Here is a 15,082-nt window from a genome sequence, read left to right on the forward strand (position 1 = left end):
ACCAAAGGAGATAGAATATTGAAATTAAATGCATAAACTTCCCCTCCCCTGCTATTGACATAACAGCAAACTTGATAGCAAATCACTTAAATGTTAAATATTCTAGTATGTTAACAGCATCAAATCTATGAGGTTGTCAGAAGTAGGATAAGCATTGAAATGCAATAAGCTGTTTGTATTTTAAGTGTCCCGACAACTGCCTATTTTAGAAGAAGGGTATATTATTTAATATTTATAGGGACACTATCATACTGAATTTTTAAAAATAAGTATTTAAATAGAGCACCCTATAAATAGTATGTACTGAAAATCCTCTTTAAAATGGTTAAGTATTCTTTTGTTGATGTTCAAAACTGCAACAAACATACTGCAGAACCTCTCTCTGCTCTCTCCCCTCCATTTCTGTGCACTTGTCTGATTGCTGCCTCTTCTAATTGTGCTTTGCTGCTGGTGAATTAGCATTTGAAGATACTAACAAGAGAAAAGATAAGCTCCCCCAAAGGCAGTTCATGAGAGTGATTAAATTAACCAATAATAGCACAGTGAAACCGTCTATACACAAAGTTGGCAAACAGATAAAAAAATAAAGCATTTTTCTTTACTATACATTATAAATCAGACACCATGGATCACCACTTGAACCTTACAAGTAAATGACGCAGCAGATTTAGGCAGACAAGCAGAACCATTTACTGCCATTCTGAATAATATTAATAAATAGATAGATTCATAGATACTACGGTTAGAAGGGACCATTATGATCATCTAGTCTGACCTCCTGCACAACGCAGGCCAGGGAATCTCACCCACCCACTCCTGCGAAAAACCTCACCCATGTCTGAGCTATTGAAGTCCTCAAATCATGGTTTAAAGACTTCAAGGAGCAGAGAATCCTCCAGCAGGTGACCCGTGCCCCATGCTACAGAGGAAGGCGAAAAACCTCCAGGGCCTCTTCCAATCTGCCCTGGAGGAAAATTCCTTCCCGACCCCAAATATGGCGATCAGCTAAACCCTGAGCACATGGGCAAGATTCACCAGCCAGATACCCAGGAAAGAATTTTCTGTAATAACTCAGATCCCACCCCATCTAACATCCCATCACAGGCCATTGGGCCTATTTACCATGAATATTTAAAGATCAATTAATTACCAAAATCATGTTATCCTATCATACCATCTCCTCCATAAACTTATCGAGTTTAATCTTAAAGCCAGATAGCTCTTTTGCCCCCACTGCTTCCCTTGGAAGGCTATTCCAAAATAAATGTAGCATCCAGGCTTCAACAGGAGTGCTGGTCAAGAGAACAGACATATAATCTGATTACTTATACTGAAAACAGAACTGTAGTAATTTATACCAAACCCAAACAGTTGAAAGCATGATGAAATCTCATTACAGCTAAATGAGAATATATGGTAAAAGCTTCTTGCATAAACAATAAGAAAAAATTATGGAAAACAAGACAACCTCTTAACACCAGCACCATGTGAAAAAAATTCAGGCTGATAGCCTTTCAAAGATAGTGGAGACAAATAACATTTTTAGTGGAATGGGTACCACAGTTCTTTAAGTTAAACATTATGGAGGACAGTATATAATATATAAGAGAGCCAGCAAGTGCATGAGTATGCATCATATGTCAAAGGAAGGTGCACAGGTAAAAATAAGGACCTGGACATCAGCTTATTGTTTTCACACACTGAAATTTACACAAAAAATGGTGGTTGACTGCAGCTGAAAACCTCCAAGGCACTGTCTACTTCTACAACCAACACAAAAGACAAAAATATTAATTCCTGAATCATAGTTCTAGCAACCAAGCAAACAAAGCATTATGCACACTTTCTCATTCATTTATAAAAATCTCCCAAGCCCCACAAACCCATTCCCTGCCAGACTCATTAGTTTGGTCTTGGGCAAACAGTACTTATTTGGGGAAGAGGAGCCTGCCACTAAATTGCTGATTAAACTCTTAACTAAGGCAATTCCAGCTTCAAAACAAGTTTGACAGGTCTAGTCTTATCCTTAGGCCATGTCTACACTACAAAGTTAAGTCAACTGCATGTAAGTCGACATCGAGCCTCCAATTTAAGCAAGTCGATTTTGCATGTCAACACTACTCATTGTGGCCGCAAAGTGCATCCTCACTACCAGGGCTTGCATCGACGCATGGAGCACTGCACTGTGGGTAGCTATCCAATAGTGCACGTAGCCAAGTGGAATTTTGGGTTGGGCTTGTAATGCCTTATGGGACCAAAACATAGGCACGAGTGGTTATGGGAACATGGTGTTAGCCTCCCATGACGCACTTACCTCCCTCACTCCCTGAAATCAACGGCAAACAAACCAAGCCTTTTTCACACCTTTATTTGTAAGCCTGGATTATCCGCGTGGAAGCCATAGCATGAAAAACATGGACCCTGCTCAATTGTATGTTGTTGTTGTGAGCATTACAAACACCTCGCAGTATTTACACAGCTAATACAGGAGCCACCACACAGAATTATGTGATGCCATGCAAGCAGCCCTGCTGGAAGACAGAGCAGAGCAATTTGCAGATGCTGGTGACAGTCACGCATCACCTTGACATGGTTGAGTGCCATTTCTGGGCCCAGGAAACAAGCACTGACTGCTGGGACCGCATCGTTATGCAGCTATGGGATGACAAGCACGGGCTGCAGACCTTCCAAATGCAAAGGCCACTTTCCAGGAACTATGTGAAGGGCTTTCCCCAACCCTGAAGTGCAGCTATACTAAAATGAGAGCTGCTCTGACAGTGGAGAAATGAGTGGCGATAGTTCTGTGGAAGCTACCAGACTACTATGGGTCAGCGGGGTATCAATTTGGAGTGGGTAAATCTACCGTGGGATCTGTTGTGATCCAAATTTTCAAGGCCATCAGCAGACTTCTGCGAAGAGGGTAGTTAAACTCTGGACAACATGCAGGACATAGGGAACCCATCACGGCAAAAACATCCACTAACTGTGGTGGGGCGATAGATGGAATACATATCCCTGTCTTGGCACCAGATCACTTTGCCAAACAGCATATAAACCGAAAGGGGTACTTCTCAATGGTGTTGCAAGCGCTGGTGGATCACAGGGGCATTTAACCAACATCAACGTTGGATGCTCAGAAAAGGTGCATGATGCGTGCATTTTTAGGAACACAGGTCTTCAGAAAGCTGCAAGCAGGGACTTTCTTTTTCAGACTGCAAAATAACCATTAGTGACATTGAAATGTCAATCATAATCCTCAGAGACCCAGCCCAACCCTTGCTATGATGGTTCATGAAGCTGTACAAAGGCAGCCTGAACAGCAGTAAGGACCTATTCAACCATAGGTCGAGCAAGTGCAGCATGATGGTGGAATGTGCCTTTGGACATTTAAAAGGTCGCTGGCATTGTTTGCTTTCTCAGTTAGACTTCAGTGAAAGCAATATCCCCATTGTTATTGCTGCCTGCTGTGTGGTCCATAACATCTATAAGGCAAAGGGAGAAAAGTTTCTGCCAGGGTGGGGGGTTGAGGCAGATTGCCTGGCAGCTAATTTTGAGCAGCAAGATACCAGGGCAATAAGAAGAGCACATCGAGGGGCTCTGCATTTCCATGTGGCTTTGAAAAACAGTTTCAGCAATGAGCAAGAGTAATGTGATACTTATCTGTTTTGTTCCTTACCAAACTGTCCCCTCTATTGCATTTTCTTCCCTGTAAACCCCACCCCGATCAACCACTGTGTGTTCAATTAATAAAGAACCTTTTCTCCTCAATCCATTAGGATTTATTATGCACACAAACACACAGAGACAGCAAAGAAGACTAAAATAACCTGAGGCAAAAGGACTGATAACACTGGAGGGGAAGGGAGAACAAGAACAGCTTGCTTACAGATGCACTGCAACAACAAAGGTGTGGGAATGGACACCTTCTGGTCCTTGAACCCTCCCCTGCTATTGAGTGCAAGGGATACCGAACTTCCACCCCACCTCACAGAACGTTTCGGGGAGGAGGATGTAGAACTGGGCAATGATGGCAGCAGGTCCAGCATAGGCTGCAGAAGGACTCTAGCATCCAGCAGCTGCCTTTCTTGAACCTCAAGCAGACACCTCAACATGTCTGATTGCTCCTTCAGAATCTCTTCCCACGTGGCACGCTCTTGTTCCCTGCATGTTCTCCTGTCCCTGTCCACATCCAGGTTGTTGGACAGTGTAATCCTCCATACTCTCAGCTCCATCTCATCACTCTCGAAGGCGCGCATTAACTCACTGAACATGTCCTTCCAAGTCTTGTTTTTCTGCCTTCTAATCTCGAAAAGTCTGTGTCCCGGTGTGGAGGATGCATCAACGGACAAGGTCTCAACTGCAAGGAATGCAAAGCGGAAGGAATGCAAAGCATTGACAGTGTATACATTGTTTCTGGTGCACAGTTAATTTTTTTAATTAAAAAAGACACCCCTCAGTACACTTCACTGCAAGCCACAATGTAATCACAATTGCTAGTTATTGCAAGAGTCAGTTTGCTGCTCTAGCCATGGTGAGTAAGGCAACGAGGCATGGACGAGAAGTCTTCTGCTGCTGCTTTTGTGAAGACATCCTTGCAATCACAGGCTGGAACTTGAGAAAAGCCCTCTTTCCCCTGGATGGTGCTCGAGGACAGGCACCAGCATAAAGCCCCCCAAACAGTTTGGTTTTTACCGAAGCAGTACTGGGCTTGGGGGGGTTGGGACGAAGAAAAACAGGAAGCTACTACCTCAGCCCCCCCCCTTTTTTTTAAATGATGCTTGCAATACACAGTGATCCCTTCCAACCACAACCATGGCATATGGGTTGCGTGACCCAGATTTAACCAAACGGGCCCAATTACTTGTTGAATTCTTTGTGGTTTAAGGGCTAGCAATGAAGACTTTTCCCATTTCCCCTAGGTGACTCTGTGTGATATTACTCTCCTGAGGGTAACAGAAGCTGCAAGGGAGCAGATGCTGCAAGCGTCTGGGTACAGACCTGGTCCTTATATTGCAATACTGTGTGTTGCAATGATGCCAACAGAGTTAATATTGGAGTGGTGTGGGGAAGTGTCCTACCATGGTGGACAAAATAAGGCAGCCCTTCATGAGTACCTTCATGAAATCTTCCTAAAGATCTCCAAGAAGGATTCCTGTGCACATAAACAGTCTTTTTTGAAGAGCACCCTCTGCGTAGCTGGAGTGCCAACAATACCCACTACACCTACTTTTTTGTTCAGATTTAACATAAAAAAATAATAGCATGTAACCCCTACAGCTTGATTGGAAATGTGTATTCATCAGATGTGCCTTCCCCGGCATCACGCTCCGCTGCCAACTGCTCCTGTGAAAGGATGGGCTCCAGAGTTAAAAACAGTTCTTGGCTATCGAGGAGAATCGATCCTCCATTTGCCTGCCTCAGATTCTCCTCCTCCTCTGCCTTGTCAACAATGTCCTCATTGTTGCTCAAGATTACTCAGGGTTCTTGGGAGGTATCCACAGATCATTTTGGGGTAGCGGTAAGGTCGCTGCCAAGAATCGCATGCAGCTCCTCATAAAAGCAGCACGTCTGTGGGGCAGAACCAGAACGACAGTTGGCCTCTGTTGTCTTCTGGTACGCTTGCCAAAACTCCTTTATTTTCATGAGGCACTGGTGCGTCTCCCTAGCGTAGCCCTTCTCCCCCTTGCCCTGTGCAATCTTGGCATAGATATCAGCGTTTCTTCTGCTGGATCGGAGCTCTCCCTGCACAGACTCTTCTCCCCACACAACAATAAGTTCCACTATCTCCTGTGTACTTCATGCTGGAGCGTGTTTGCGGCCTTGAGTCTCCATGATCAGCTGTGAGCTCTCCATGCTGATCAAACAGGATATGAAAATTCAAAAGTTCCTGGGTCTTTAACAGAGGAGCAACTATTTTCTGTGTACCTGGCTGACATGCAGTGGAGTTCAAAGGGCTCTCCAGAGCAGTCATAGCGGAACACTATGGGACACCTCCTGGAGGTCAATTTCATTCAAATTACACAACACAGTGTTTACACTATCCCCATGTCAACCCATGGGTGTCAAATCAAGCACTATGCCTCTTGCAGAGGTGATGTACAGAAGTCGACTTTACAGGCCACTTAGGGTATTTCTACACTACGAAATCAGGTCAAATTTATAGAAGTCGGTTTTGTAGAAAGTGTTTTTATACAGTCGAGTGTGTGTGTCCCCACACAAATGCTCTAAGTGCATGTAGTCGGCGGAGTGTGTCCACAGTACCAAGGCAACCGTCGACTTCCGGAGCTTTGCACTGTGGGCAGCTATCCCACAGTTCCCACAGTCTCCGCCGCCCATTTGAATTCTGGGTAGAAATCCCAGTGCCTGATGGGGCTAAAACATTTTCGTGAGTGGTTCTGGGTACATATAGTCAGGCCCCCGTTCCCTCCCTCCCTCCGTAAAAGCAAGGGCAGACAATCTTTTTGTGCCTTTTTTCTTGAGTTACCTGTACAGACGTCATACCATGGCGAGCATGGAGCCCACTCAGCTAACCGTCACCGTATGTCTCCCGGGTGCTGGCAGATGTGGTACTGCATTGCTACACAGCAGCAGTTTATTGCCTTTTGGCAGCAGACAGTGCAGTATGACTGGTAGCCATCATCAATGTAGTCCTGGGTGCTCTTTTAACCGGGCACATGGGCAAACATGGGAGTGACCGAGCCAGGTCATTTCCCTTGTTTCGTCTCATGGCGATTGAGTCCTACCGGCAGTGCACTGTCTTTTAATCTGCAGCCAGCAGAAGATGATGGCCAGCAGTCATACTGCACCATCTTCTGCCGAGCACCCAGGAGGTGACGATGGCTAGCGGTCGTACTGCACAGTCTGCTGCCAGCAAGATGTATAAAGATAGATGAAGTGGCTTAAAACAAGAAATAGACCAGATTTGTTTTGTATTCATTTTCTCCTACCTCCCTCCCTCTGTGAAATCAATGGCCTGCTAAACCCAGTTTTGAGTTCTGTCTCTGAGGTTTCGAGTTCTATCCTGGAGGCGGCCATTCAGTTTCTTGCAAAGCCACCCCCTTTGTTGATTTTAATTCCCTGTAAGCCAACCCTGTAAGCCATGTTGTCAGTTGCCCCTCCCTCCGTCAGGGCAACAGCAGACAATCGTTCCGTGCCTTTTTTCTGTGCAGACGCCATACCACGGCAAGCATGGAGCCCGCTCAGATCACTTTGACAATTAGGAGCACATTACACACCACACACATTATCCAGCAGTATATGCAGCACTAGAACCTGGCAAAGCGAAACCGGGCGAGTAGGCGACGTCAGCGTGGTTACGAGAGTGATGAGGACATGGACACTGACTTCTCTCAAAGCACGTGCCCTGGTAATGTGGGCATCTTGGTGCTAATGGGGCAGGCTTATGCAGTGGAACGCCGATTCTGGGCCCAGGAAACAAGCACAGACTGGTGGGACCGCATAGTGTTGCAGGTCTGGGACGATTCCCAGTGGCTGCGAAACTTTAGCATGCGTAAGGGCACTTTCATGGAACTTTGTGACTTGCTTTCCCCTGCCCTGAGGCGCAAGAATACCAAGATGAGAGCAGCCCTCACAGTTGAGAAGCGAGTGTCAATAGCCCTGTGGAAGCTTGCAAAGCCAGACAGCCAGCAGTCAGTCAGGAATCAATTTGGAGTGCGCAAATCTACTGTGCGGGCTGCTGTGATGCAAGTAGCCAACGCAATCAAAGATCTGCTGATATCAAGGGTAGTGACCCTGGGAAATGTGCAGGTCCTAGTGGATGGCTTTGCTGCAATGGGATTCCCTAACTGTGGTGGGGCCATAGATGGAACCCATATCAGTAGTGTAGATACATACCTGATTAGATCGATTTAACGCAGCTTATGTCGACCTATTTAGACTCAGATTAGTTGCCTTGTAAACCATAAACATTTAGTTAGTCAGATTTATAAATATCTCCTTTTTAGTACCCCTTACTGTTATGACAATATTTTATATTATTTTTATTTTTTTTCATGATATCAGGGTTCCCTCCCCACTCTGAGGTACAGATGTGGGGACCCACATGAAAGACCCCCTAAGTTTATTTCTACCAGCTTAGGTTAAAAACTTCCCCAAGGCACAAATCCTTCCTTGTCCTTGGATGATACTGCTGCCACCATCAAGTGAGCTAGACAAAGATTCAGGAAAAGGACCACTTGGAGTTCCTGTTTCCCCAAAATATCCCCCCAAGTCCCATCACCTCCTTTCCTGGGGAGGCTTGAGAATCATTTACCAACCAAATAGGTAAACAAGGTAAGCACAGACCAGATCCTTGGGTTTTTAGGACACTAAAAACCAATCAGGTTCTTAAAAGCAGAACTTTATTATAAAGTAAAAGAAGCACCTCTGTAAAATCAGAATGGAAAGTAATTTTACAGGGTAATAAGATTTAGAACACAGAGGATTCCTCTCTAGGCAAAACTTCAAAGTTACAAAAAACAAGAATAAACCTCCCTCTTAGCATAGGGAAAATTCACAAGCTAAAACAAAAGATAATCTAACGCATTTCCTGGCCATTGCTTACAATTTCTGCAATTTTAGATGTATAATTTCAGTAGAAGCTGGGTTACTTGCTTGGTCTCTCTGTCTCGAGAAGGAACACACGGAGAGCAAACAAAACCTCCACCCCCCTCCCAGGTTTAAAAGTATCATCTTTCCCCATTGGTCCTTCTGGTCATGTGCCAACTAGATTAATGGAACTGATTAACCCTTACAGGTAAGTGATTCTGTACCTCTGGCCAGGAGGGATTTGATGTTACCGCATATATAAAAGCTGTTACCCTTTCCTTTATATGTATGACACATGACATCAGTATTATTGTTTAAATCAGATGTTCAGATACTCTGGTGATGAATACGGTATAAATACCTAACAGTAACCAAAATTATCTACTGCCACCAGAGCTCAAGAAAGCTCTTTTTTCAGTTCTACTCAAAATACATACCACTCAGATTATCAAATTATTTTAGAACATGTAAAACACCCACAGTAACCAAGACCGGATGTCCCCCTAGACTGTCTTTTCCAATATAGTGGAAAGAAGGTTATTGTACTTATACCAGATTATCCAAATGTATTGGAAGGAGGCAGCAATCAAACTATTGATAATTAGAATTTCAGATAAATTTAAACATTCTGTGGGGAGGGGGTGAGAGTATTTGGAAAGGGGGGCCCACACCTGGTGTCTGGCAGAGGTGGGGATGCAAGTGTCTGGGCTAGGGGGTGCCCCGTGGCTGGGCTCTGAGGGGCAGCGGTAGGGACTACATGAGAGTGTCTGGACTGTGGGAGATCGCAGCTGGGCTCTGATAGCGAGGGTGTGCATGCGAGTGTCTGGCTGGGGGATGCCAAGCAGCTGGGCTCTGGGGAGAGGTGTCTGGACCCCTACTGGACTCTGGGTGGGGTTGGGGACAGAGAAACAGGAACTGGGTTGTCATGGGGTTTTCCTTAACTCTCTGTTTCTGGAGAAATTATTTTGTGTCTGTACTGTTACAGACATAGTTGTTGAGACATATTTTGAAATAAATTACCAAAATAATTGAAACTGGTGTGATTATACAGTTATTTTGACAAATAAAATATGCAGAATTTTAAAATACTGTGCACATATTTTTTTGGCGCAGAATTCCCCTAGTAGTATATGTATCCATCTTTGCAGACAAGAGCTGCTGCAGGAACATACCAAACTATGGACAATGAGGGATAACTGAATCCTCATGACTGCTCAACAAATATGCTAAGAGAGTTTGTTGGGAGAAGACACTTCCTCCTCTGGTCTTGGGGGAGGGAGGAGAGGAGGGCTGGCAGAGTGGAAAGTTACCGAAACACAGAACAAAGAAAGCTAGGTGTTGGAAGGAAATTTGGGCGGGAAGAAGGGAAGGAAGAGCACGTACAGACAACCAAAGTGAGAGGAGGTGAGTTGCGGGAGAAGACTCCATGTTTAAACACACAAACCATGCTCTGCAGCAGAAGGATCTGAACAACCTAGAGGATTCAGCCTCCATCCCAAAGCATGCTCTGGAGTGGTGTGAAAACAGGTAGGGAAGTGTGTATAGGGTTTATTATTTTGTATGGACCTGTGTATATCTCAATCTACTAAAGAGGAATGTGTAAGACTCTAGGCAAAGAATGTGTTATATGCTTTACACTTACCACAGGCCTCCTGAAAGTGTTAAAAGTTAACCCAGAATGTTCACACCTTTGGGTGGTGTTCTGGGAGAAGTGTGGTTAGGCTACAAGGGAGTCAGGCTAGGGAGCAGCACTCAGGAACAGATGCTTTAACAGAGTAATCTTGGTACAGAGAGGGAAGAACTACTAGATATAGCAGTCATCTTAACTTGCTCTAGATATCTAATATACTTTCACAAAGTTATTTAAACAGCACCATAATTAATTTAAACTGTAAAGGAAGGGCTTATTTAGCACATTAGCCTTGTATACATTGATATAAGCTGAAGAGGCATGAAACAATCATACTGAAAGTACATTTTTCAACATTACTGTGTTAACTTTACAGGAGAGAGCTGTGAATAATTAGGTAACTGATTCAACAGCAGTCTAGGTCAGTAATAACCAATATTTACTACCATTTGACTGTTTGGTGGCCTATGTGTTTCAGTTGTGGATGCTCAGACCTGTTCCTAGTACTACAGAATCCACATCAGTACTGTGTTACCAATATTTTAAACAAGGGGCTCTCAAAAAATTTTCCCGTAATCTATAAATCTACTCTCTCTCATAACCAAGGAGGGAGGCAAAATAAGTGGGCATATGTTTAATATAGGACATAGCATACTGGATCAGACCAGTGGCCATCTATCCAGTATCCTGTCTCCAGAGACCAGCATAATAACTCTGCAGTAGGCATATGTGAAATAATCTGTCCCCACACAAAGATTTCAACTTGATGTCTAATAATTAGGGATTTATTTAAGCGCTAAAGAACAAGTTTTAAAGTTATTGTCATTACTTATGATTGTCATAGTTTCAGGGTTAAGTGCATCTTTGACACAAACACCCCAGGTCTTCCTTGAAGGCACCCACTTAAGGTTTTGGGCTTCCCAGCCATCACCTCTCTGGGGGAAGAAACCCATTTCTTTCCCCCTTCAGACCAGGGGTTTAGGCTTGCAATCCTTCTGCACTTCAATATGAGTTTGAAGCAGGTCTGACCTGGGTATCAGCACCTGTGGTTATTTTTTTCTCCAAGGGCTAGCATAGTGTACACCAATTACCAACCAGCCTTCAAAGCATATTACATGTATTCTTAGGGCAAAAGCATTACAAAGAAAACATCTAAAAACCTACATGCATGCTGAAAGATTACCAGAGGTCATCTCTAAGTCCAATGTAGGACTCTGGTAGAGATCAGCCTTTCAAACCCCAAAACTGAGTTTGCCCCCTTCATTACAAGTTCATATCAGTGTTTAGATCAGGAACCAGACACCAACTGGACATTTCAGCTATTTCTTTATACAGTTCAGGCTGCTGATGTCCAGTCTCCAGGAACAGGTAATCACTAGTCAATGGCCCTATCCTGAGGATGGAGCTTAAAGATGCTGGGTTTTTGCATAACTGCAGTTGTGTAGTTTGCATAAACTAGTCCCTAGGGATTTCCCAGGAAACCCATTTTATACTTGACAGGTTTCAGAGTAGCAGCCGTGTTAGTCTGTATTCGCAAAAAGAAAAGGAGTACTTGTGACACCTTAGAGACTAACAAATTTGAGCATAAGCTTTTGTGAGCTACAGCTCACTTCATCGGATGCATCCAATGAAGTGAGCTGTAGCTCACAAAAGCTTATGCTCAAATATATTTGTTAGTCTCTAAGGTGCCACAAGTACTCCTTTTCATTTTATATTTATTACTTCAGAAGTCAATGCTTCTCTTGCACATTTAAATATAGTAGTTGAACTTACACACTCAGTTCTCACATCTGTCACAATGTGAATTTTGGATATTTTTAATATCTGTATAAATATCCAATTGTTTTGTGAATGGTGTTAAGTTCTTGGTTTCAATGACTTCTTCTGGCATTGAGAGCCACGGTTTAATTACATGTATGTGGGAAAGTATTTTGTATTATCCCTTTTGAATTTCCCACTTTTTAATTTAATCCAATGTCCCCTCGTTCTTGCATTACTCTTCTACTCTTGTATTGGTTTCAGAGTAGCAGCTGTGTTAGTCTGTATTCGCAAAAAGAAAAGGAGTACTTGTGGCACCTTAGAGACTAACAAATTTATTTGAGCATAAGCTTTCGTGAGCTGCAGCTCACTTCATCGGATGCATACTCTTGTATTGCTCGTGTTTAATACTTGCTGAAATGTTTACACATTACTCCTGAAAAACAACAAGTACAAATTTCAATATAAGTAATCTGCTGTGTGCTGCCAGAGATTAAAGGGACATTTGAACCTGGAAAGTTTATTTACATGTTTTGTTTTGCTTTAAACAAATGACCCTTAAGATTATGACTGAAAAAATAGACTAAAAATTCCTTTTTTTTTTTGTTTTGTTTTGTTTACACAAAGTGCTGTTAAGTGCAGGAGTTTTGTTGATGGTCAGCTGTACCCATCTCATGTAAACAGCATACCTCCATACATTTCTAATGCACAGCTCTGGGGATGAGGCAGCACACATGCAATTCAACTTGACAGTCCCTATAAGGCAAAGGCAGCAATAGGGAGGGGGCAGAATCCCTCCCACAGAAGATTTTTTGAAAAATAGCTTATTACATTGCAGAAGCAAAGAGCAAAAGTATTTCTTCAAAAGTATTTTTTCTGAGCCCCAGATATAAGTGTCATTCATTACAGGGATGAGTCTGCAACATCCAGAGAATGACTGACCCCCAGAAGCAGACAAGTCATCCCAACTGTCCCTTAGGTTTAAGAAGAAGCTTCTCTGACCATACTCCAAAACATCACTGATCCACTTTACAAACTCACCACTGTAACTCACATCCTTGTTGATACTGAGAGCAAGGACTGAACTGACAGTGAGTGTCCTATTACTCTTACCCCTAGAGGCGGTCCTTTCAGAGCAGGAATATGAATGAGCAGGGTAGTGTGAACCTTGCACTCCCACAACCCACAGTTGTGACATTATCTGATTAAAATATGACCATGTAGATCATTACATGATCATTGTTATATAATTGCAACAACTCTTGTACAAAGTATGTCATGTAAGGTGTCAATAAAAAAGTTATGATTTGCTGAATATGATTGTATGCATGTATCATTTTTGTATCTGAAGCTATGAATATTGACTATGTACCTGCATTTCAAATATGTTTGTTCCTGTGGTAATACCCACAAGGTAATTTACATACAGTCTAGGCAGCACATTGTGAATGGAGTATTCAATTAATGGCCCATCAACAAACACAATGGGCCATAGTAGAAGCCTATCCCCACCTAATGGGCTTTCCTGTTGAGGAGTCTAGCTAAAATATGGGTAATGGCTCTGCTATGACACACTGACACATGCAAGGACGTGTGACTAGATCATGTGATACTGAACTCCATCTTGTGCCTGTACTTTTCCACAAACTGTGCTGAGGACTTTGCTTGGAACAATGAGTTTCCCTCCACATGGCAAAAGCTAAACGGCACAGGAAACAACTCCATTTTGCCTCTTTCCTGCTCTGATCTCTGGACTATGGACTCATACTAATGGGAGCATTCTAACCAAAGGACTGAGGACCTTCCACTCATCTGAAGCAGAGACTTGACTTGAGCCAGCAGTTTATGCCATCACTAGTTCAAACCTGATCTAATAACTTTGCAATTATTATATGTATTTGAGTCCTTTAACTAATTTTAACTCTCATTTCTTTCTTCTTATAAATAAACCTTTAGATATTAGATACTAAAGGATTGGCATCAGCATGATTATTGGGTCAGATCTGAGTTATATATTGACCTGGATAAGTGGCTGCTCCTTTGAGAGCAGAACCCCCCCTTGGTTGATGAAATTGGTTTTAAATAGCCACCCATCATTAAATCGTGCCTCTAAGGAGGCTGGCTAACAAGAAGTCAGAAATTCAATGTTGTGAGATAGAAGTTTACTTTTGTTGCTGGTTTGATATATCTTATGGAAGAATAACCACCAGTTTTGGGTTGTGCCTGCCCTATTTCTTAGCAGTTTGTCCTGAAAATGGTATTCTCAGTTGTGACCCACTGAGGCATAGTGACAACAGTATACTCATTCTGCCTATAATATAATGGCCCTCAGTTACAAGGGCACTTTTTCATAATCACAGAGAAATCACTAAATAGAAATTCTGACTGACATCACTGGGAGCAGGATCAGACTCAAGCTTTCAAAAAATATTTTTAAAATGCTCCAACAAAGGTAAGAAATTGAGAATTGGAGGAAATGCATAACTTATGTAACTTTCTACATAGTTGACCTTTGTCTAAATTCCAAGGCTTTGAATGGTAGAAATAAAAGATCCTAGTTATTCTTGCTCTAAACACAATACAAATAGAGACAAGATTCAGAATTGCAAGCACACAAATATTATATCCCTTTACATTTGAGTTTCATTCCTATTCCACAGCAAACTGAAGTCATAAAATGGAAGGAGATTTTTTCCTTAGTGAAGCTCTGACCTCAGTATCAGCCTCTAAGGCTGTCTACACTACAGAGGTTTTTTTTGACAAAAGTTATGTCGACTATCAAAGAGCACTATAATTTCATCATTGCATGTTCACATTACGCTCTCTGTCGGCAGAGCACGTCCACACTTGGTGCTCTAGCATCGACAGTGAGAGCAGTGCACTGTGGGTACCTATTCCAGGGTGCTACTTGCCACCTTCTGCAGCTAGGACTTGTGGGAAGACAGAGTGGATCGCAGGACATTATGGATGCTGAGTCAATGTCCCATAATGCATTATTTTCTGTCCCAGCATTCCACAGTCTGACTTTTTTTTAAAGCATTTTTCAATGGCCCCTGTTTAGGGTGTGCCATCCATCCTTTCACAGAGATGGCACCTGCACTGCTCTCTACTGTTGTGGTCACTGTTATTAACATCACAGATGGTAAT

At 42.9% G+C, this 15,082-nt stretch overlaps 1 protein-coding gene across 21 annotated transcripts in view; it reads right to left on the reverse strand.

Annotated features, from left to right (window-relative positions):
- The window catches only part of FBXL2 (F-box and leucine rich repeat protein 2), a 463,505-nt gene that overhangs the window by 438,782 nt on the left and 9,641 nt on the right, over window positions 1-15,082 (reverse strand). The window contains exon 1 of one of the 21 annotated variants that reach the window (XM_043508842.1): window positions 9,720-9,770. The exons of the other annotated variants lie outside the window; for them this stretch is intronic. Within the exon in view, the coding sequence (XP_043364777.1) occupies window positions 9,720-9,755 (36 nt within the window). The 5' untranslated portion in view covers window positions 9,756-9,770. Of the gene's footprint in view, window positions 1-9,719; window positions 9,771-15,082 lie in introns of those variants that run through there. 21 annotated transcript variants of the gene reach the window in all.

This window comes from Dermochelys coriacea, chromosome 2 (assembly GCF_009764565.3).
Source record: "Dermochelys coriacea isolate rDerCor1 chromosome 2, rDerCor1.pri.v4, whole genome shotgun sequence".
NCBI classification, from domain to species: domain Eukaryota; kingdom Metazoa; phylum Chordata; order Testudines; family Dermochelyidae; genus Dermochelys; species Dermochelys coriacea.